At 41.1% G+C, this 21237-nt stretch overlaps 1 protein-coding gene across 1 annotated transcript; it reads left to right on the top strand.

The window, feature by feature from the left end:
- Window positions 1-72: 72 nt before the first annotated feature.
- ccdc127 (coiled-coil domain containing 127) lies at window positions 73-19914 on the top strand. Its single transcript, NM_001016568.2, is given in 3 exon segments — window positions 73-81; window positions 12451-12569; window positions 17866-19914. Coding segments are annotated over 2 exon segments (801 nt in total). The 5' UTR covers window positions 73-81; window positions 12451-12454; the 3' UTR covers window positions 18552-19914.
- Window positions 19915-21237: the final 1323 nt, after the last annotated feature.

Here is a 21237-nt window from a genome sequence, read left to right as displayed (position 1 = left end):
GCGCCCATGTATAACTTTATTTAAACTCAGCAGTAACAAATTTAAAGGAAGAGAAGAAAATATTCAGTAGAAACGACATAGGTATGTTAATATCACGAAAGTGCTGTGACAATAACGAGTGTGTCTTTTATTACTTGTTTACAAAATATGGCTTTTCGGAAACCGGGGCCTTTACATATTAGAGATCTTCATCAACTTGCACTTTGGTTGCTAGATTTCTCCTGTCGTGTTATGAACCCGAATGCCTGCTGGTACCAATCTGTTTCCACCTGGAGGAAATATCTTAAAAAGACCTAAAGAAGAGTGCATAAACGGGAAACTGGAATTTTGACAGCCACACAATGTTGATAATCGGTTATCCTGTGCTTTTTTAAAACATTAGATTTTATATTTATTCTATATTTATTTTATTTATATGTATTTAGAATATGTACCCCCTGGCTTAAAATACAAGGATATTGAAAGTCACTGAGCTATTCAGTTACTAGAGCTTTTATGCAGGTCTTGGAATTCTAAGGTAACTTCTAGTCTAATATTTTGCAGTGGGGATATTACATTTTTGCAATAAACAAGTTTGTGAGTCATGTGAAATGAATTCCACCACCAATGATAAGTGACAACAGCACCGAGCTCCACGTATAAGCATATAATTTACAGACTATAAGGCAGAGGACTCAAAAAAGTGGAGATGGTCTCATCCAAAAAAACAAATACAGACACATGCTTTTCTTCTACGGATAAGTTTAATCCATTGCAAACAATTGTATTTTCCAACTTTGTTGGAAAATTGTTACTCAACAGCATATTTTTGTCTGAATATGGGGTCTGTGCAGAAAGCCTTTTGATTATGTGTTTTTGTGTCCAATCAAGCAGCTTTCAGCGGGACAGTCCCGATATTTATAGCACTGCCCACTGTCCCGGATTCATTGTTAGATGTCCCGCTTCTCAGCATTGCCATTTAATTGATTGCTGAGCCTGCTCTGCTCTGGGGAAAAAAAACCCCCGCCCCCTTAAAGGAGAAAGAAAGGCAAAGTCACTTGGGGGTGCCAAAATGTTAGGCACCCCCAAGTGACTTTAGTCGCCTACCTTTTACCCCGGGCTGGTGCCCCTGCTCGGAGAGAACAGCACCAGCCCGGGGTACCTGCAACGATCGCTTCCTCCTTCCTGGTTCCCTGCGCACGCATGCGCAGTAGAGTGAAAAGTCGAACTTTAACAGAAAAGTCGCCTTTTCACTCTACTGCTCATGTGCCGACCGCTGGCATTTTCGGAAAGGGAAGCAGGAAGGAGAAAGCGCTGCGCTCCAGGTACCCCGGGCTGGTGCTGTTTTCTCCAAACAGGGGCACCAGCCGGGGCACAAGGTAAGCGATTAAAGTCACTTGGGGGTGCCTAACATTTTGGCACCCCCAAGTGACTTTGCATTTCCTTCTCCTTTAACTCTTGAATCTCCCCTGCTACCTCAAGGTCACAGGTTCACCTTGATGTTTAATTGTCCTGGGAGGAGCATTTGTCAACTATCGGCGTTGGCACGCATTCCTCTCCTTGCTCCTGCTCACTGAGTCAGGGGCTGAGGGGGCTCTGTCTTTTATCAGGCAGAAGAGGCTGCTGTCTTTATTTGTGTGCTGGACAGTTTCACCTTTCCACCCCTAACATATATCTCTCACTCCTGGGAAACTCTGGCAGAGCACAGCATGCAGGAAAATAAGAAGACAGAGGTATAAGTCTGGGAACCTTAGCCTGGCCTTGTTAATATGGCTAGAAATTCTATTGGTACATTAATATTGTTTTGCTTTCAACTGATTAAGAATGGAAGGAAATAACATAGATTTATGTACCACTGGAATTGGCCCTGTTTATAACTTTGGAAAATGCTGTTGGCATGTCTGAAGTTGATATGCCCTTTATCAGTTTCATTTAGTAATTTTACTAGCATGTCTGGGGTTAATATGCCCTTTATCAATTTAATGTAGTCATACTGGCACCTTTGAAGTTAATATGTCCTTTATTCTTTTTATTTAGTTATTATACTGGAACATCTGCAGCATGTAAAGTGGGTGTGGCATGTGGTGGCATGGTCACAAAGCAGGTGTGGCCAAAAAAAATTGCCGCACTACCCGCTTCACATATTTTTGTCCCTCTTTCTCTTAATGAAATGTTGGGAGGTATGGCTTAACCATTGCAGGTCGCACATATGTATAAGGGTAGAGGCCTTTTACAAATGCCACTAGGCACACTTTGGGGTGTGGGATAAATTGAGTTACCACTTCCAACAGTTAATAAGGGATGATTAGATGGTAAAAGTGGGGCGGATCAGTGTGGCAACTGTAGCAAGTAGTATTTCTGTTTTGATGTAAGTGTCTGAGTGTAAAAGGGGTTAGATAAACTCTATGTGAGTAATTTTAAATATTATGTTCCCTTACATGTGGTTAAGCATTTCTAGAGAATTCAAGAGCCTCATTCAAGCTGTTCTAGCGCAGTTGGTATATGTGATGGATGTAGGTCTTAAGAGAATGTTATAGAGTCTGGATAGCATCTGAGTTCAAGGATAGGATAATCATTAGGGTACTTTGTTGACAAAATGTATCTTAGTTGCAGTTAGTGAAACAGGCAGTGATTGGGGAGCTCTATCCCAATTTTAGTTGCTGAAATGGTTTAATAAGTACTTGACCCCAAACACCAGATACCTTTCTCATTTTGACCACAGTGTTCTACATTGTACAACATTCAGGTAGGGAGTTGTTCTCCCACAGTGGTGTATAGTGTGGTGTATAGTGTTTGCTAACCCCTATTGAGTGGGGGTACCAGTTTACTGACTTTATCCCAGATGGGTGTTTGTGTAGGTTTAGCGCTGTGGCACACGGGGAGATTAGTCACCGTGGGACAAATCTCCCTTGTCGCGTGTGACCTCCCGAAATGCCATCCCACCGGCTAAAATGTGAATCGCTGGTGGGATGGCATACGCAGTGCGGTGATTTGCCGAAGTTGCCTTGCGGCGCCGCGTATGGCATTTCGGGGAGATTAGTCGCCAAGGGAGATTTGTCGCGCGGTGACTAATCTCCCCGTGTGCCACAGCCCTTAGGGTACCCTTTGAGTGGATGGTAAACCCTATTGTGACGGGTTTATGATTAACAATGTCGGAATTGATTTAATTTCTCTCTGATGAGATTAGGGAGTGATACCCAAAGGCTCCAACACGTCTGCCCCAGCCTGATTGGAAACAATAGGCAGATAATCCAGTTACCCTGGCACCTATACGTCTCCCACCCCTGCATAGAAACAATAGGGGCTTGCTGGGAAGATAGGCCAACGGGGACATAAAAAGAGCCCCAAAGAGAGCTTGGAGGTCAGTCTTCAGAGAGAGAGAGGAAAGGATTTCTGCACTTCGGATCAACTGCTTCAGTTACTCTTCGGCCATTATTTTCTTCAGACTGTGGATTTACTTTGGGACTTTGGAACTGCCTTTTTGCTATTTTACTTCCTTAGAAGAATTTGTTGCTGTGTGATGTCATTGGACAAAAATAAAGTGCTAGAATGCTGCAAGGTTTCTCTCCAGTGTTTGAGCATATGGTTGTTAGGTCATTTTCATGACACCTATATCTAGTAGGTACCTGACCCCTGAACCCCATACTTTCTGCACTATTTTGGCTGTGCATATAGAACCAGCGCAATATTTGCATCAGCTTTGAGGAGATATAGTAAAAGAGAAAGCGATGAAGAGGCAAACCCCTAGCAGTGGTGGGGTTTTGCAGTAGGATTAAAACAAGCCTGAGTCTAGTCTATTTCCCTTCCAAACCAGAGTGAGAAAATGGAAAGTTAGGGTTTGAAACCGTTTTTCTGCCAGAAATACATTGGTAGTGCATACCAATGTATCCAAAATTTTAGGGAGTAGTACCATCTTCTCAAGATTCTACCAGTGTTGTCAAAGGTAGTTTCCCCTAGGTTTGCATCTAATCTCTCATGTACATTATGAGTAGGGATGCACCAAATCCACTATTTTAGGATTCGGCCGAACCCCAAATCCTTTGTGAAAGATTCGTCCGAATACCGAACCTAATCTGAATAAAAATTTGCATATGCAAATTAAGTGACCTATGGGTTAAAAACAACTGCGTTCTGTGCACGTGGCTGAAAATTTTCAACTTCTATATTCAGTGACAAAAAGTCACATGAGTTGAAGGATTCGGATTCATCCTGCTGAAGAAGGTCGAATCTTGGCCGAATCCCAAACCGAATCCTGGATTCGGTGCATCCATAATTACGAGGGGTTGAATGTTCTTAGTTAAAATATGAATATGAATAGCCAGATTTGTAAAATTATGAGCAAACTAGTAGAGTAGAGAATGTCTGATTGGTGATCTGTGCTCTTGGATATAGAAAATGCTGCACTTTTTCCAGTTTATGCGGGACCCCAAGTGCTGGCCCATCTCAGTGATTGACATAAGCACTTGATCCAGTGACTGGGAGGTATCCTTCAGAAACAAAACCATATCACCAACTCTGTCTGGTTATTTAGATGTACCGTATATAATCAAGTATAAGTCAATCCGAATATAAGCCGAGGTACCTAATTTTACCTACGAACACTGTAAAAACTTACTGACTTGAGTATAATCCTAGGGTGGGAAATGCAGCAGCTACTGCTAAGTTTCAGTAATCAAAATAAATATCAATAAAATTACATTAAATGAGGCATCAGTGGGGTGTATGTTTTTAAATTATTTTTTTCAAACAAAAACAGTAAACTAGCTCTGTAAGTGGAAAAGAGGGTCAACAAAAACAATATGGTATCAACAATGATACCTTAAGAGTAGAAATCCAAAAAATAGGAAAAAAGCTTCAGCAGGTTTGCTGCAAAACATTTATTATGGGTAGTGGTTACACGCCTTGTGTTACCGCTACCCATAATAAATGTAGTGTTACTACTACCCATAATAAATGTTTTGCAGCAAACCTACTGAAGCTGTTTTCCTATTTTTTGGATTTCTACAATTGTATTTATACTGTAGTATATACAGTATTTAGCTGCTTATAGCACAATGGCCAAGCCATATTGGAATGCCCTTCCCTCGTCCCTCTGTGAAGTGGGAAGGGCTTGGATAACCGACCATTGTAGCAACCGTTTTGCCCTAGGAGAAGAGTATAGTCATTGGCCCCAAGATATAAATTCTGGACACAGCCTATTTGTTCCAGAACTGCCCAGAAGAAGGGCCACTTGACAAAATCAAAGCCATAGCTGCGCCTAATGTCACAATTCCTGGTCCTCTGCTTGGTCATAGTTAGCTTATACAGCCTTAAAGACTGCGTACGTTAAGGGCAGTGAACTTTCCAGGCATAAAGCCTTTTTGGTCTAGGTGTTTGACAGTAAGTATTACTGGTGAAAGTTACTGCTAGTTTTTGGCTAAAATTGTCATATCTGTCGTTAGCAGGGATACAGGGCTCTAAGAGCTTTAGTCCAGGATATCTTTTCCCGGCTTGGGTATTAATATAATTTGGGCCTTTGTCACCGAGAACCATAGGTCTTGCCTGTATTATACAGCACCAACAGTTTGGATGCTAGGTAATCTGTGTGGCACTTGTAGATTTCAGGTGAGAGGCCATCCAGACTTAGAGTGTTGCAATTAGGGAACAAGGAGATTGCTGACTTAACCTGCTATAAGGTTATAGGGGCAATCAGGATGTTTCTGTAGGCAGGTGTAAATCTAGGAATATCAATCTTAGAGAGAGAAAATTTAGAAGGGGGAGTTGTTGCTTCAGTACAGCTTGTAAAAGCAGGAGAAACATGCGTTGATATCCTAGGGGTCAGTGAGAGTTTTCCCTATCTCATCCCTGATCTGAGTAATTACAGGGAGTGTGTTGCTTATCTGCACTCTAAATAGTTTACATTTGGCTTTTACTTGGTGGTTGTTATTGAGTTGTTCTTAGTTGTGAGCGATGGGTACCTCCAAATCAAGGTTATTGGCATTAAAAAAACACATAGCAGTCTTATTTATCAAGGATAGCCAGAAGGCATTTCATTTCCAGGAGGGTGGGGTTTTGTCTCATGTCATCTGAGTTTTACTTATCTCAACCTGGGATATAAGTGAAGGAGCTAATTACTAGGAACAAGAACTACAAACTACAGGCGCCCATGCAGTCCAGACCTCCCACACGCTGCTGTTTAAAGAAGGTTACTGTTAGAAGGCAGGAAAAGATTGTATTGTTGCCGGCAATGTGAAATGATTAACATTACCAGGAGAAAGGTTAAAGCTTTGTTTTTCATCCTTCTGGCTCTACCTGCTTAAAGGAGAAGGAAAGCCTAAGTCTCTTCGGGGGGGCCAAAATGTTAGGCACCCCCAAGTGACGTTAATCGCTTACCTTTTACTCCGGGCTGTTAAGAGAGAACAGCACCAGCCCGGGGTAGCTGCGAGTGTTTCCTTCTTCCACGTTAGAGCATTGCGCATGCGCAGTAGAGTGAAAAGCCGAACTTAAAAAAAAGTTGCCTTTCACTCTAATGCACATGCGCCAGCCCAGGGATTTCGCCACGGAAGAAGCAAGTGCTAGCTACAGGTACCCCAGGCTGGTGCTGTTTTCTCCTAACAGGGGCACCAGCCCAGGGTACAAGGTAAGCGATTAAAGTCATTTGGGGGTGCCTAACATTTTGGCACCCCCAAGTGACTTAGCCTTTCCTTCTCCTTTAACTGTTAGGAGGTGTATTGCAGATAGTTGTGTTGAGCCTTCCATGCTGCTGCCAGTTTAAGCAAGGTGTAAGTACTTTCCAGCTGAAGATGTGAGCTGTTTGCAATACTTAGTGGGTGATAGGCAGAGCCTTAGTCACTTGTGTTCCCAGTCTTTAAATGTGTATATATGTGTATAAAGTATATACATAACACTACTTAGGTCCTTGTCTTTTTTTAGTATATGCCAATGCTTTTTCAATATTCTTGCAATGTATCAGCTTTAATATTATAGGTAGTTGTAAAGGGTATCTTTTGTTGTTCTTTTCTCTATTTGTTACCACTTTTTCTCAATAATTCCAGCCTATCCATCTTAAAGGAGAAGGAAAGGCTAATAAAGAGTTAACCTCAAGCTGCAGGCATACCTTCAGTTCTCTCAATGGTGCCCTTAAGTCTTCCAATATTTCTCCCGTTCAGATGTTTAGAAGCATCATTGGAAAAAAAACGCTGAGCTGTGTAAAGAAAGTTCAATAATGCCTCACTCCTGCACCAAGACCAGGACCGGTGTACATGCTCAGTTAGTAAGACTATGAGGAAGCTTCCTGCTGATTGGCTCAGATTCACATTCCTAAGGAGGGGGAGTTCTTTGCATTCTTGAGGGAGGGGGGAGCAGGAGAGAGGAAAGAGCTGCGTGTCTCTGGCACAGGAAAACAAAGAGACAACAAATCCTGTTTCTTTTGACAGAGGACTTTCTGTGAGTGCTTATTGCTGTATTTACAGCCTTCTGATAAAGATTACTTAGTTTTTACCTTTCCCTCTCCTTTTACCACTTTCTCCTTTGCCTCAGTTACCACCTACCCTTTTTCTATTAATTCATTTGCCAAGTGCTCACTCATGGTTTTCTATTTTACTACAATTTTTCCATAGTCTTTAAAACTGGCCTAGTAATTATCTAACCACCTGCGATAATGGCCCCTCTTATATGGTACATAGCCATAACAGTCTGTTGGCCTACGATAAATGATTGTCTCTAATTTACCACTCTCTATATAGATCCTTATATCCAGAAATTTCACACTGATCTTACCATAGGAGCTTGTAAATTTTAAATTTAAATTATTAATATTTATTTCTTTTAACATCCTAATCCTTCAACAGAGCAGAGGGTGAGCAGTGGTAATTACTTTGTATATCTCATCTGCTTGGCTAAGGTACTCCAAACACCAGCAGGTGTTTGGAGAAGGATTGGACTGTATAAATATATTGAAGAGAGTTCAGTTGTTATCTGTGGTCCTGCCGCTTTGAGCAGTTTTCCTGGTGACCCATCTGTCCTGGCTACTGACCCTTGTATCCTGGTTCTTGATCGTAGCAGATGACCTGTTCTGGAACCTTACTGTGATTTAATTAACAGAGACTTTTCTGTAAAGTCTGCTCTGCCACCACATTGTTTTTTCCAAGTTTTCATAATACAACATTTTTTTTGACTATTAACTCACAGGTTGCATCTTTTTCTAATCTGCTGTTTAATTCACTAATTGTAAAATGATTTCTTCTAAATATGGCTATTAGTCTTCATCCAGCAAGTAACATGTACATTGGGGTCAGAGGCGTTTCGGCCCCTAGTGCCTCCCTGAGGTGGCCTAGGGAATACTGCCCCCCTCGCCGTTTTTTTGTGTCAGAGGGAACCGAGAGGGAGGCACGTCGCTAGTGCAGAGAGACCAATAGCTCTATGCACCGAAAGAGCAGAAATTTGATTTAAGAATTTCTCAACTCTCCTTATGGCAGCAGCGCCCCTGTACTGGCTTACTAAACATTTAGGTTCCTACCTACCTGCCAGCTAAACACCTGTAGTCGTACTTGACTGCCACCTCTGGATTTCTCACCCTCTATCTCAGTAATTAATTCACTGGATGACTAAAGTTTCCTAAACATGTACCTGGTACATTTCATTTTTATCTATATTTTGGACTTTGGTCTTAAAGGGGAAGGAAAGGCTAAGTCACTTGGGGGTGCTAAAATGTTAAGCACCACCAAATGACTTGAATCGCTTACCTCGTACCCCGGGCTGGTGCCCCTATTAGGAGAAAACCGCACCAGCCCGGGGCACCAGGGGCGATGCGCTTCCTCCTTCCGCCTTCGTTAAGCCTTGACTTTGAGTCAGGCGCATGCGCAGTAGAGTGAAAAAGCCGACTTCTCTGTTAAAGTTCAGCTTTTCACTCTACTGCGCATGCGCGCGGCGAAGAAGGAAGGAAGAAGCGCTGCAGGTACCCCGGGCTGGTGCTGTTCTCTCCGTACAGGGGCACCAGCCCAGGGTAAAAGGTAAGCGATTCAAGTCACTTGGGGGTGCCTAACATTTTGGCACCCCCAAGTGACTTAGCTTTTCCTTCTCCTTTAAACTCTTTGCCTTTAACTAAGGAGATTGCCTTTCAACTTTGTAACCAAGAGACTTTATAGAAAGTTTGCAACTGGGTGTTCAGTTGTTCATAAAGCTTTGTCTGTTGGCTTTTTACAAGTCTAGTAAAACAACTTCTAACTTTTTAAAGGAATACTGTCATGGGAAAACATGTTTTTTTTTTTCAAAAGACATCAGTTAATAGAGCTTCTCCAGCAGGATCCTGCATTGAAATACATTTTTCGAAAACACAAACAGATTTTTTTTTATTTCACTTTGAAATCTCACATGGGGCTAGCCATATTCTTAATTTCCCAGGGTGCCACAGCCATGTGACCTGTGCTCTGATAAACTTCAGTCACACTTTACTGCTGAGCTGTAAGTTGAAGTGATATCACCCCCCTCCCTTTCCCCCCAGCAGTCGATCAGCAGAATAATGAGAAGGTAGCAAGATAGCAGCTCCCAGTAGATATCAGAATAGCACTCACACATGGCAATTTTCGATCTTTCGTTCGACCATCCACAGACGTCCAGAGCTGAATCGTCAGATATGGAGGTAGAAACAATAGAATTTCTACCTCCATCTGCCGATTCAGCCCTGAAGGTAGATTTTGCTCAGGCGCCTTCAGTGGCGCCCAATCAAAATCTTTTAACCTGCCTGATCGGCGAGTTGACCGATATCCGCAGTCTTCTGCGATATTGGTCACCTTGCCGATTTGCCATACACACACCGAATATTGTACGATATCATCGGTGCGTGTATGGCCAGCTTAGGAAATCCAAGTCTGGCTTGCGACCCCTTGAATGTGAGTTACACTTAGCCTTGTCCTTACCATCTGATTTTCTGGTTTGACCCCTGGCCTGCTACATGGACTTGATGTTGTTGGCCGGCTGCCAAGACCTCTTGCTTGCTAAATGGACTATGTATTGCTTGCTGCCTGCCCTTACCATTTGCTATTTTATATGCACTTGCCCCCTAATTTGTTGATTGGTTTACTAATTATTTAACAACTGTTTATTTAAAAAAAGATGCATTCAGTTGTTTAAATATTCACTTTTCTATACATTTGTTAGATACCCTATGTTCAGTTACTGTGCAATATTGTTTCATAATTGTTTTTGCAATCGTAGGGTTCTATAGGCAAAAGTGTGGAGTATTGTTTCTGTATAGGGAAAGAAAGGGAAAGATAGATAAAGAGTAATAGAAACATTCCTGAAATCACTTGGTCTGTTATTTCTCTAGGGAGGCGTATGGGTGTCACCGGGGTGGTGGGCAAAGTTATTATCTCCCGTCATTAGTGATTGTTGTTGGTTGTTTGGTATGGGTTGTACAAGGGAGGAAGCTGTCTTTTCTCTAAAGGTTAATATCCAACAGCAAAAAAACCCAGTAGCACACTGAAGAGCAACATTTGTGTCCTGGGGTAGGTTTATTTGTAATCCAGAGTTTATTATTTGGTAAACTTGTGACCAAATTTGTCTCTATCCAATTACAAATATTATGTTCTAGGCCAATATTCCTTAATTTGATCATTAACCTTCTGTGAGGTACTGTATCAAACGCTTTAGCAAAGTCCAAGTAGATGACATCAACTGCCATTCCAGCATCGAGGTTCCTGCTCACCTCCTCATAAAAGGCGACTAAATTAGTCTGGCAAGATCTGTTACGCATAAAACCATGCTGGCACAAACTAATAGTATTGTGAACTGCAATGTATTCAAGTACCCTATCCCTTATTACCCCTTCCAAAAGTTTTCCTACTACTGATGTCAGACTAACAGGCCTATAGTTTTCAGGCTGAGAACGGGATCCCTTTTTAAATAACGGCACCACATTAGCAATCCGCCAGTCTCTTGGCACCATGCCAGACCTCAATGAATCCTGAAAAATTAAGTGAAGAGGTTTGGCAATCACAGCGCTCAGCTCATTTAATACCCTGGGATGAATCCCATCCGGCCCTGGACCTTTGTTTACCTTTACATGTTCAAGTCTCTTTTGAATTTCCTCCCGAGTGACCCATGCGCCAGTAGCTAAATTACTAGAACTGGGCATATTACAAGGGAAGCCTTCATTATCTGGCTCCTCAGATGTATAGACAGATGAAAAATAAGAGTTCAAAATTTCAGCTTTTTCCCCGTTCTCATCCACCAACTTACCCCCCCGTGATAATAAAGTTCCCACCCCTTCTTGCTTCATTTTTTTACTATTCACATAATTAAAAAATAATTTAGGATTCTTTTTACTCCTAGCAGCAATATCCCTTTCCATTTCTATTTTAGCTTGCTTGATAGCTTTTTTGCATGCTTTATTTGCTTCCTTGTACCTGATGAAAGTTTCTGCTGTCCCAGCTAACTTGAATGCCCTAAAAGCACGTTTTTTCTTACCAACCTCGACAATAACACTTTTATTCAGCCATAAAGGTTTTGCTTTGCGATGCCTCTCCTTGCTTACAAGGGGGATATACTGTTGTGTATACCTACAAAGCAATGTTTTAAAGATGTTCCATTTTCCTTCTGTGTCTAACCCCATGAAAAGCCTTTCCCAGTTGACACACTGCAGAGATGCCCTTATACTGGCAAAGTCTGCACGTCTAAAATTGAGCGTATTAGTTACTCCCTTATAGCGCTGTCTCTGCAGCATTATCTCAAAGGAGACCATGTTGTGATCACTGTTCCCCAAATGCTCACCCACACAAATGTTAGAGATTCAACTATCTGAAGCCGGGGTCTGAAGCTATCCAAGCAACACATGCTTTTTATACTATGATTTTCTTCCTGTTTCTTAAGTAAATTGCAGTGAGGTGAAAGTGTACAAAATTTTCTAATTAGCGGATCCTCTTGAATAAGGAAACTATGCCTAATTATGTAATATGACACTTAGGGGCACATTTATCAAAGTCCAAATTTTGTTTAAAAGTACGATTGGCAAAAATTCGGAGATAATTTCTGATGTGCGAAAATATCTTGGTGCGATCCGAAATTTATGAAATTTTCGTATCCAAACGATGGTAAATGGTATGAAAACCTTTCTGACTTTGAACCTTCAGTGCATGATTTTGGAAGCCTTCCATAGGACTCAATGGCACTCTGCAGCAAAGCACAAAAAAGTTGCGTAATATAACAAAAATATCGTAGAAAATATGCTTAAGTTCTAAAGTTTTTCTCATTCGTACTCATTCGGACTTTGATGAATGGGCCTCATACTGTAGTAGTAGAAATTACTAACTTTATGCTGTACAGGCAGGAATTATTTCTAATCACCTGACTGGACTTGTAATGCACATGCTTAAATATAGCTTTAGTTGTACTGCTAACTGTTTTGACATTTCAGAAACAATTAATTTGGTTAAGTTCACTTTGTAATTACTTTTCTGTTTGATTTTGTAACTTTTTGTCTTTCTGTACATATAGAGCTATGAATAACTTAAATGATCCACCACAATGGAATATCCATCCAAATGAAGACGGAAGGGAAGGAAGTAAATGGAATTATGCTCTGTTGGTTCCCATGCTTGGACTGGCTGCTTTTCGTGAGTCTTATTTAATGTCACTGTCAATGTGTTAAAATAGGGACCAGTGAATGGAATGAATGCATTGTGTAGCATAAAGCTGTGTAACATTACATGGCTTTTTAAGTCCTGTTTTCCTGGATGGAAAAATTAAACAGTATTTGTTGCATTTAACCCACCTACAGCAGAAAAAAACTATTGATAGCTCAGCAGATTCTGCTAAAACTATGTTGCTAATCAGCCTTGACTGGACCAAGAAAATCTGCTTTGTTTTTATTTGGTCTGATTTACAATCCCACAAAATCAGTACATAACCCAAGTTTAAAATTAAGAAAATATCTCCCTCCTTTACTGTAGAACTACACAGTCTCGTATATTAGTTTGAATTGTATTTTTTTGCCCTTTCTGGTCAAGTATCATCAAAATCATGATTTATGAATTGAAAATTTCTTTGTACATACTACATTTAAAAAAAATAAAAATAATAATCTATGAGGGGGGTAGGGGGGATGGAGCCTGGCTACCAAGCAAGATGATTGCTTCAGCACCCCAACAACCTGATTGGTGGGCATTGCTTCATTTCCAAATTCCAAAAAAAATTTTTGACTGACCACATTACACTATTTATGTCCATGGTAACCAAAGACTTCAGTCACTTCTTAAGTACCATACTCTTATGCTAAGTACGTTAGTTTACTGTCCTTGAACTGATGGCTTAGTGGAAAGATTTAATTAAACCCTGAATACATGTTAAAAAAGGTAGTAAATGGAAGTCAGAAAAACTTGGACTGTTTGCTGCCATTTTTGTTGTTCTCAACCAGGAATGTACATGCCTCAACTGGGTACTCAACCATTTAAGTTACTGTGTTGTAGACACCTTAGAGGTTTGCTGGATGTGGATGAAGAAATTTGGAAACGCAAGACTACCCCATAAGACACTTGTAGAACACATTGCTCAAATGCAGGAGCGAATCTCAGATGTTACCTAAATTAAGGGCTTGTTCAAACCACTAAGTTCAGTTGCAGTCAGCAAAATCAGCTACAGTTGTTGCATGAATTTACACCATTTATTAAAGGTATTTGCATCTACAACTGCTACTTGCACTTCAGCATAGTTGAACAGTGTGTCTGTTTGCTCATTCAGAAAACTGTACATAAGTACACCCATTGACACAGGGGAATCCTGGGGCTACTGCCGTCTTGAAGGTGGAAATCTCATCAGGGTTTCCACAGTGGCCTGCATCAATGGACTCAACAAGCTTGTTCCTATACAATTGTGCATAGACATCATGTCCAAATACAAATGCTAGGAAAGGGCACATTGTGCAACTGTGCCAAACACAATCTTATTTGCCACTTAACCTCCCAGAGTGCTGGTTTGTCCAGATAATGTTGCAAAGATGCCACATCCTGGATGAAATCAATTGTCCTGCATACAGTGGACCTAATACAGAACCCTGTAGCAACCCACTAAGAACCCTACTTTAAGTATGGAATGTACCATTGACAACCAGCCTCTGTACCAAAGCCAGTTTTACATCAGTTTACAAACAATATTAAGACCAAGCAGTTGTTTATGCAGTACTTCACATCTTCTGCAGCCCCACGGTGCAAGTCCCTACTTACTTTATCATAAAAATCAATTTGTTTATGAAAAAAAATCAACATTTGTTTAATACAATCTGTCCTTCATAAAGCCATGCTGATTTCAACGTATAATGCAGGATATAATATTGAATGTGATCCTTTAATTTGAAATTTTTAAACATCTTGTTCACCACATAAATGAAAGGGGATATATACCATAATTTTTTACAATGCACTAAACCATGTAAAATAGAAGTGCTTTTATTTTAATACCTTTGGGTTCGAATATGTCCATAACTGCTTGAAAACTGTGCTCTGCCAGCTTCTGGTTTAGACTCTTCAGTATGTGGCTCTGAGCCGCAGGCCCTGATAGACTTCACTAACACAGCAGAGCTACTTAAAGTGCAGTGAATATGCATATGGTGGGCAGGGCTTTGCGATGTCACAGGCAGTCAGTCCCCCACCTGACTCTTTAGGCACAAATGTGCTGCATCTATTGATGCTTGGTGTTATGGGAACCCTGGAGCTACTACCTGGTCAGGAGGTGTTTCCCTGCATCAACTGAAGCAGCAGCACTCGATTTGTAACAAAAGTCAGGGAGGACTGACCATTGCTGAGCACAGCTATACGGAAGTGGAAGAAGTACATTTTGATAAAAGTGGTTTTGCACTCAACTGACTGCAGAGAAAGTGTGGGTACCAAAACTGCATTTATGGATGTACATGAGCCCTAAGGACTCCTATATGACCACCTTTCATGTTTCTTCCAGAGGACTGCAGCAATGGACACAACAAACTTGCATGTACAAAATCGAAAGTAGATGTCATCCATCCAGTAGATTCCAGAAAACAGATGCACACGAGAAAACTTGATGCTTCAAATTTATAGGGTCCAGTAAGGCCCAAAACGTTGCTTCTCTGATGTCTACTTTATATTTGCGCCAATAAGGTCAATTTGAAGCAACTGATCAAGTTTTCCAGTGTGCTGCATTTCCATGGACTCTATGCCCTATATGTAACAAAAGACTCTAAGTTTGCCATGGGTTACTGTTCCTGGGAAAACGTAGTGCCTTTTATTACATATGGGGATATATGTATTAAACCTGCTTCTCTTGCCTTCATGTCCTTTTGAATTGCATAGCATATACTTATTTTCCCAGTCACCGCTTTCAAAAGCCAATATTTCATTTCCCCCTTTATATACTGCACACACATACACTGTAATTAATGTAAACAGTACAGCACACAGAGACACAGCCAGCACCATAGGTGAGATTTAATTACTAAACTTAGTTCCCTGCTGACCTCCAATGATCAAATTTAATTTTAACAATACCCCACATTTTGTATTTTGCTAAATCATTATATTAAAGTTATGCATAAATGTCTCATGTCCAATACATGGTGGATATGGTACAGAGACATGATGCCATCCTAAATATTACACTCTGTTTGTGAAAAGGAAAGGCTGTGTGTCTGCACTGTATCCGACTTTTGTAATCCTGAATGGGTTCTATCCAGTGTAATTCGTTACACAACATGTGTGTGAATGAAGGTCCAAAGATGTAATTTTTGTATTCTTTTGTATGTTTTATGTATTTTTGCACTGATATACACTGTGGTTAGTATGTGGACAAGTTGTAATATCGGCTAAAGGGTTAAAGGAACAGTAACACCAAAAAATTCAAGTGTATAAAAGAAATTCCAATATAATGTACTGCTTCTCTGCACTGGTACAACTGGGGTGTTTGCCTCAGAAACACTACTATGGTTTATATAAAGAATGCAGCTGTGTATCCATGGGGGCAGCCATTCAAAGCAGAAAAGGCACAGGCACTTAGCAGATAACAGATAAACCACTATTGTATTCTACAGAGCTTATCCGTTATCTGCTATGTAACCTGTGCCTTTTCTCCTTTTTTCCAGCTTGAATGGCTGCCCCCATGGCTACACACCAGCTTATTTATATAAACTATAGTAGAGTTACTGTAGCAAACACACAACTTTAACCAGTGCAGGGCAACAGTACATTATATTTCATTTACTTTAAAACTCTTTAATTTTTTGGTGTTACTGTTCCTTTAAAGAAAGGCAGCCAAATCCGCTCTTGAGAGATGTAATGCGTTAGCCCTAGGAGATGTTTTTTATTGTTGTTCTATATAAAAAGGGAAACTCCCTGGGATACCAAACCTCAACTGATTAAGCCACTAGTGGCTCGAAACACATTGGATGGGATGAGCTCAGGGACCATAGAGCACTGAAGTACCTTTCTATAATTGTTTTGTGCTCCATATAAGCATTTCATGTGTGAGAATGCCTACTAATTATATTACTACTTGTTTATTCATGGTCTAGGGCAGTGCTGTCCAACTTCTGTTGTACCGAGGGCCGGAATTTTTCCGACCTACGTGGTGGAGGGCCGATAATGGAAGCCAGTTTGGACCACTCCCCTTTTTGAAACCGCACCCACTTGAAACCACACCCATGTTTTCACATGACCATACCCATATTAATGGTTGTAGTACAGCAAAAACCTGCCATACTCTGCCTGCCCTACCCTGCCTGTGTGCCATACTCTGCCTTCCCTACCCAGCCTGTGTGTGCCATACTCTGCCTTCCCTACCCTGCCTCTGTGTGCCATACTCTGCCTTCCCTACCCTGCCTGTGTGTGCCATACTCTGCCTTCCCTACCCTGCCTGTGTATGCCATACTCTGCCTTCCCTACCCTGCCTGTGTGCCATACTTGGCTGGTTTGTGCCATACTTGGCCTGTGTGTGTCATACTCTGCCTGTGTGTGCCATACTCTGCCTTCCCTACCCTGCCTGTGTGTGCCATACTCTGCTTGCCCTATGATGCCTGTGTGTATGGCACACACAGGCAGCCTACAGTGACACAATGCTGGCACTGCTCCTACAGTCTGCACAATAACTATATATTAAAAAACTTTTTAATTGCAGTAGCACCTCAGTATATGTTCTTTTTGTAGTGTGCAGGGATTATTTGTGGGTTTCTACTGCTCCTGAGGTGTGAAGAAGTGAACAATGGGGGTGATTACAGCCTGAGCCTGAGGTGTGAACACTGCAGGGGGTGAACAATGCAGAGATTAAAAGGTGTGAACAACACAGGGGATTACATATTTAAACAATACAGCCTGATTACAGCCTGAATCTGAGGTGAGAACCATGCAGGGGGGCCAGTTAATCACAGTACTGATACCATTTAAAGCTTACACAAGAGTAAGCCATCAAAGCAGCCAGACAGGTGGGGGGCCACACAGAGGGGGGTCGCGGGCCGCATGCGGCCCGCGGGCCGCCAGTTGGACAGCACTGGTCTTGGGCAATCATTTATTTCCTTGCCAAATAATTTTAAGTGAATAGTATTTAGTTTAAAACTGGATAAATGAATACTTTATACTAATCTTCTCCTGTCTTTTTGACTTTTGGGAGCTGTCACATTGCCCCCTGGTGGCCCTGTCTAAGTGGTACCACTTATTCCCCTGGAATTGAAATGTTTAAACTCCCCAGGTGGATCTTTTTTTTTTTATTACCAAGTGCAAAATCAAATAGGTACAAAAAGTGGTTGAGGTAGAAATCTTACACTGTTAGATGATGGGTTTTTGGAAACTTAGACAATTGTGTAAATTGCAGGAAAATATCAGCAAACCTAAAACAGGCTCTACTGTATTACAATTTATATTTTACTTAATTTTTGTATATCTTATTTTAAACCAGGTTGGATCTGGTCAAAGGAATCAGAGAAAGAAATTTCAGAAACAAAATCAGAGTGCAGCAAGAAACTGGAAAGTGCTCAGAAAGATCTTGAAGCAAAATATCGAGATACTATCACAGAAAGCCGTCGTACAATTGCTCACTTGGAAATTGAGCTAGAAAAGGAGAAAAATAGAACTCTCAGTTATCGTAGGGCCATCATTTCCCAGGGGCAGAAACTTGTAGAGGAAAGGAAACAACTTGAGCAAGAGCGAGAGGAGCTTTTTCTCGAAAAACAAGCTGTTCAGAAATCGGGCGCAGCAGGAACTTTATATAGAAGCTACATCTTAAAAGAAGAAGAATGGCAAAAAAAGGCCACCAGTCTGCTGAAGGAATTTGAGGAGGGACTCAAGGAGAGGCAGAACATATATTGTAGCCTGGTAATATCTAGAAAGGAACGATTAGAAATGGAGAAAAATTTGATTATCAAAGCTGTTACTGATCCAATTGCAGTTGAATTAGGCATGGAAGCTGGATTGGTCGACATCTTTAAACATGATACTCACTGTGCTTCTTTTACAAACACCAATAAACGTAGAAATGGTAGACTAATGTGGCTTTACCTCAAGTATTGGGAGCTTGCAACTGAACGTAATAAGTTCAGGAAAGTTGAAGAAGCCATTATAGGAGAAGCAAAGCTTGAAACCTAGCTTTAGATATTCTATATTTTTAGAGAAAGAAATTTGGGAATGTTAAAATATTGCATTTGGAGATAAGGATCAATGAATAAAGTATATCCATTTTAAGACTTCGATTTAAATTCTCCAGACATTTTCTGATAAAAAAAAACAAAAAACCCTGAAGAGCTATTTAAGGTATTCCTGCACATAGTATCTGCAATGTCTGCAATATGGCTCTGTCCCATTCTACTACTTATATTAGCATGCAGTTTGTAAAGTTTCATTTTTACCATCTCATCTCTGATACATTAGCTGATACATTAACTGATATATTTTTTTAACATTATCCCTACGGAGTATATTTCCTGAGTTATTAAAGTCAGCTGTTATAAGTGATACAATAGTTGCTAACATTCCACAGATGCTACTGAGAAATGTATGAGCTAATATAGCAAATTGTAACAGTTCAGTCTGTACCTGGATAGCCATGCTGCTAGACAGAAACCAGAGACAAAGCTTTAATTTTAGAAAAATTGAAAAACCCAAAATGCACTTTAACAGAATACACACTGCACATTGGCATTTGATCCATGGTATGTATAGGACACATTCATTACCAGGGGGCGGACTGGGCCACCAAGGAATTGGGAGGTGTCCCTGTTGGCTCCAATGCCCCAAATCATTTGCAAAGAGTTAGCTACTGATTTGTGCCTTGAACACTATGGGGATGGTCAGTGAAGGCGGGTTCCTTTGAGGTCCTCTTGTGGGCCCAAGTTCCCCAGGACTCATGGACAGGGCCAGCCGACCAGGTACCCTAGGCAACCTGGTCAGCCACCTTGCCCTGCACACCCCCCCCCCCCCCCCCCATACCTCCACTACTTGTCATTGCATGGATTCTGGGTAAGCAGGAGAACTACCTGCCCCGTATCTTTGTGCCCTAGGCAGGTGCTATTTCTGCCTACCCATAGTTCCGGCCCTGCAGTTACAAGTTATTTACATTACTGTTGTGTGCTGAGATCCCATGTAAGGCTGTGTAGGTCCTTAGCTTGTTATGCACCTAATCTAGTCTGGTAATTGTTGTAGTGGCAAATTAGATTTTTCACCTTTTTTTAGCTTTAGTAGCTAGCTAGTAGACCACATTTGTATAAGCTTTATGTTACATTTTTTATGGGGAACATAGAAATGTATTGAATGTCTTAGATTAAGATTAGCTCCCTTCATTTTGTTGGCTATGTATATGGAAGACTAATTTAACTTTGGGACAAATTTATTTGGTAAAATTATTTGTATTGGTAAGAAAATGCTCCTCACATAAGGATTTTGCCATTTACTCTTAAACAAATGTTTTTATAGGGTGTTGAAATAAAAACTAAATAATTAAAAATTATCTAAATTATCATTGTCATTAATTTTTCTGGTTTTTTTTTGGGGGGGGGGGGTGTTTTTTTTAATGTCTGACAGACGGAAAATTGTTTCCACTCCTCTAGGCCTTTTTGAGGGTGATGGCACTTGGGGAGATTTGTCACCCGGGCAACATGTCTCCTAAAAATTCTATAGGGCTTTTTTTTATCAATTTTCGAGTTTGTGAATTCGAGTTTGTTCATATATCGAATGCTCTCTTATTTATTAATGTCCTAAACTCCTATATCTTGAATTTTCATGTTTACAAACTTGAGTATCTCGAATTGAAATATGATTTGATTCTGCCTAGGACAACTCCCATTGACTTCTATTGAAACTCGGAAACTTTTAGATGGTGAAGTTTTACATTTAAGTGTTTTTTTGCACTTATACCAGATTTTACAGTTATTGAAGTTATTTTACAGTTACTGAACAACCCCCAGCACATACTTACACACCTAAGGGACCATTTAATGGTTATTTCCAAATGCTAACAAACTCCCAGAATAAACCCCATGCCACGTTCACCTCCCACAGGCAGCATAGGGCAGGCAGAGTATGGCACACAGTCAGCATAGGGCAGGCAGAGTATGGCACACACAGGCAGCGTAGGGCAGGCAGAGTATGGCACACACAGGCAGCGTAGGGCAGGCAGAGTATGGCACACACAGGCAGCGTAGGGCAGGCAGAGTATGGCACACACAGGCAGCATATGGCAGGCAGAGTATGGCACACACAGGCAGCATAGAACAGGCAGAGTATGGCACACACAGGCAGCAAAGGACAGGCAGAGTATGGCACACACAGGCAGCAAAGGACAGGCAGAGTATGGTACACACAGGCAGCATAGAACAGGCAGAGTATGGCACGCACAGGAAGTACTCTATGCTGCCTGTGTGTGCCATAAATGCCATATGAGGTGTGAACAATGTGGGTGATTGCAGTCTGAGCCTGAGGTGTGAACAATGCAGTGGGTAAAAAATGCAGAAACTAAAAGGTGTGAACAACACAGGGGATTACATGTTTAAACAATACAGAGATTTACAGCCTGAATCTGAGGTGTGAACAATGCAGGGGGCCAGTTAATATCAGTATTGATAACATTTAAAGCTTACACAAAGGTAAGCCATCAAAGCAGTCAGACAGGTTGGGGGCCACACAGAGGGGGGTCACTGACCGCCAGTTGGACAGCACTGATGTAGAGAGCCCTTGATTTACTTCTTCCCATAAGCCCCAAATACACCAGTCTGACACTGTGTACTTGTTCCTAGTTGAAATCCATGCTGTCATTTAGAGACCCCAAATGAAGGAAAGC

The sequence above is a fragment of the Xenopus tropicalis genome, chromosome 6 (genome assembly GCF_000004195.4).
Source record: "Xenopus tropicalis strain Nigerian chromosome 6, UCB_Xtro_10.0, whole genome shotgun sequence".
In the NCBI taxonomy this organism is placed as follows: Eukaryota; Metazoa; Chordata; class Amphibia; order Anura; family Pipidae; genus Xenopus; species Xenopus tropicalis.
This window is presented reverse-complemented; position numbering and strand designations above follow the sequence as displayed.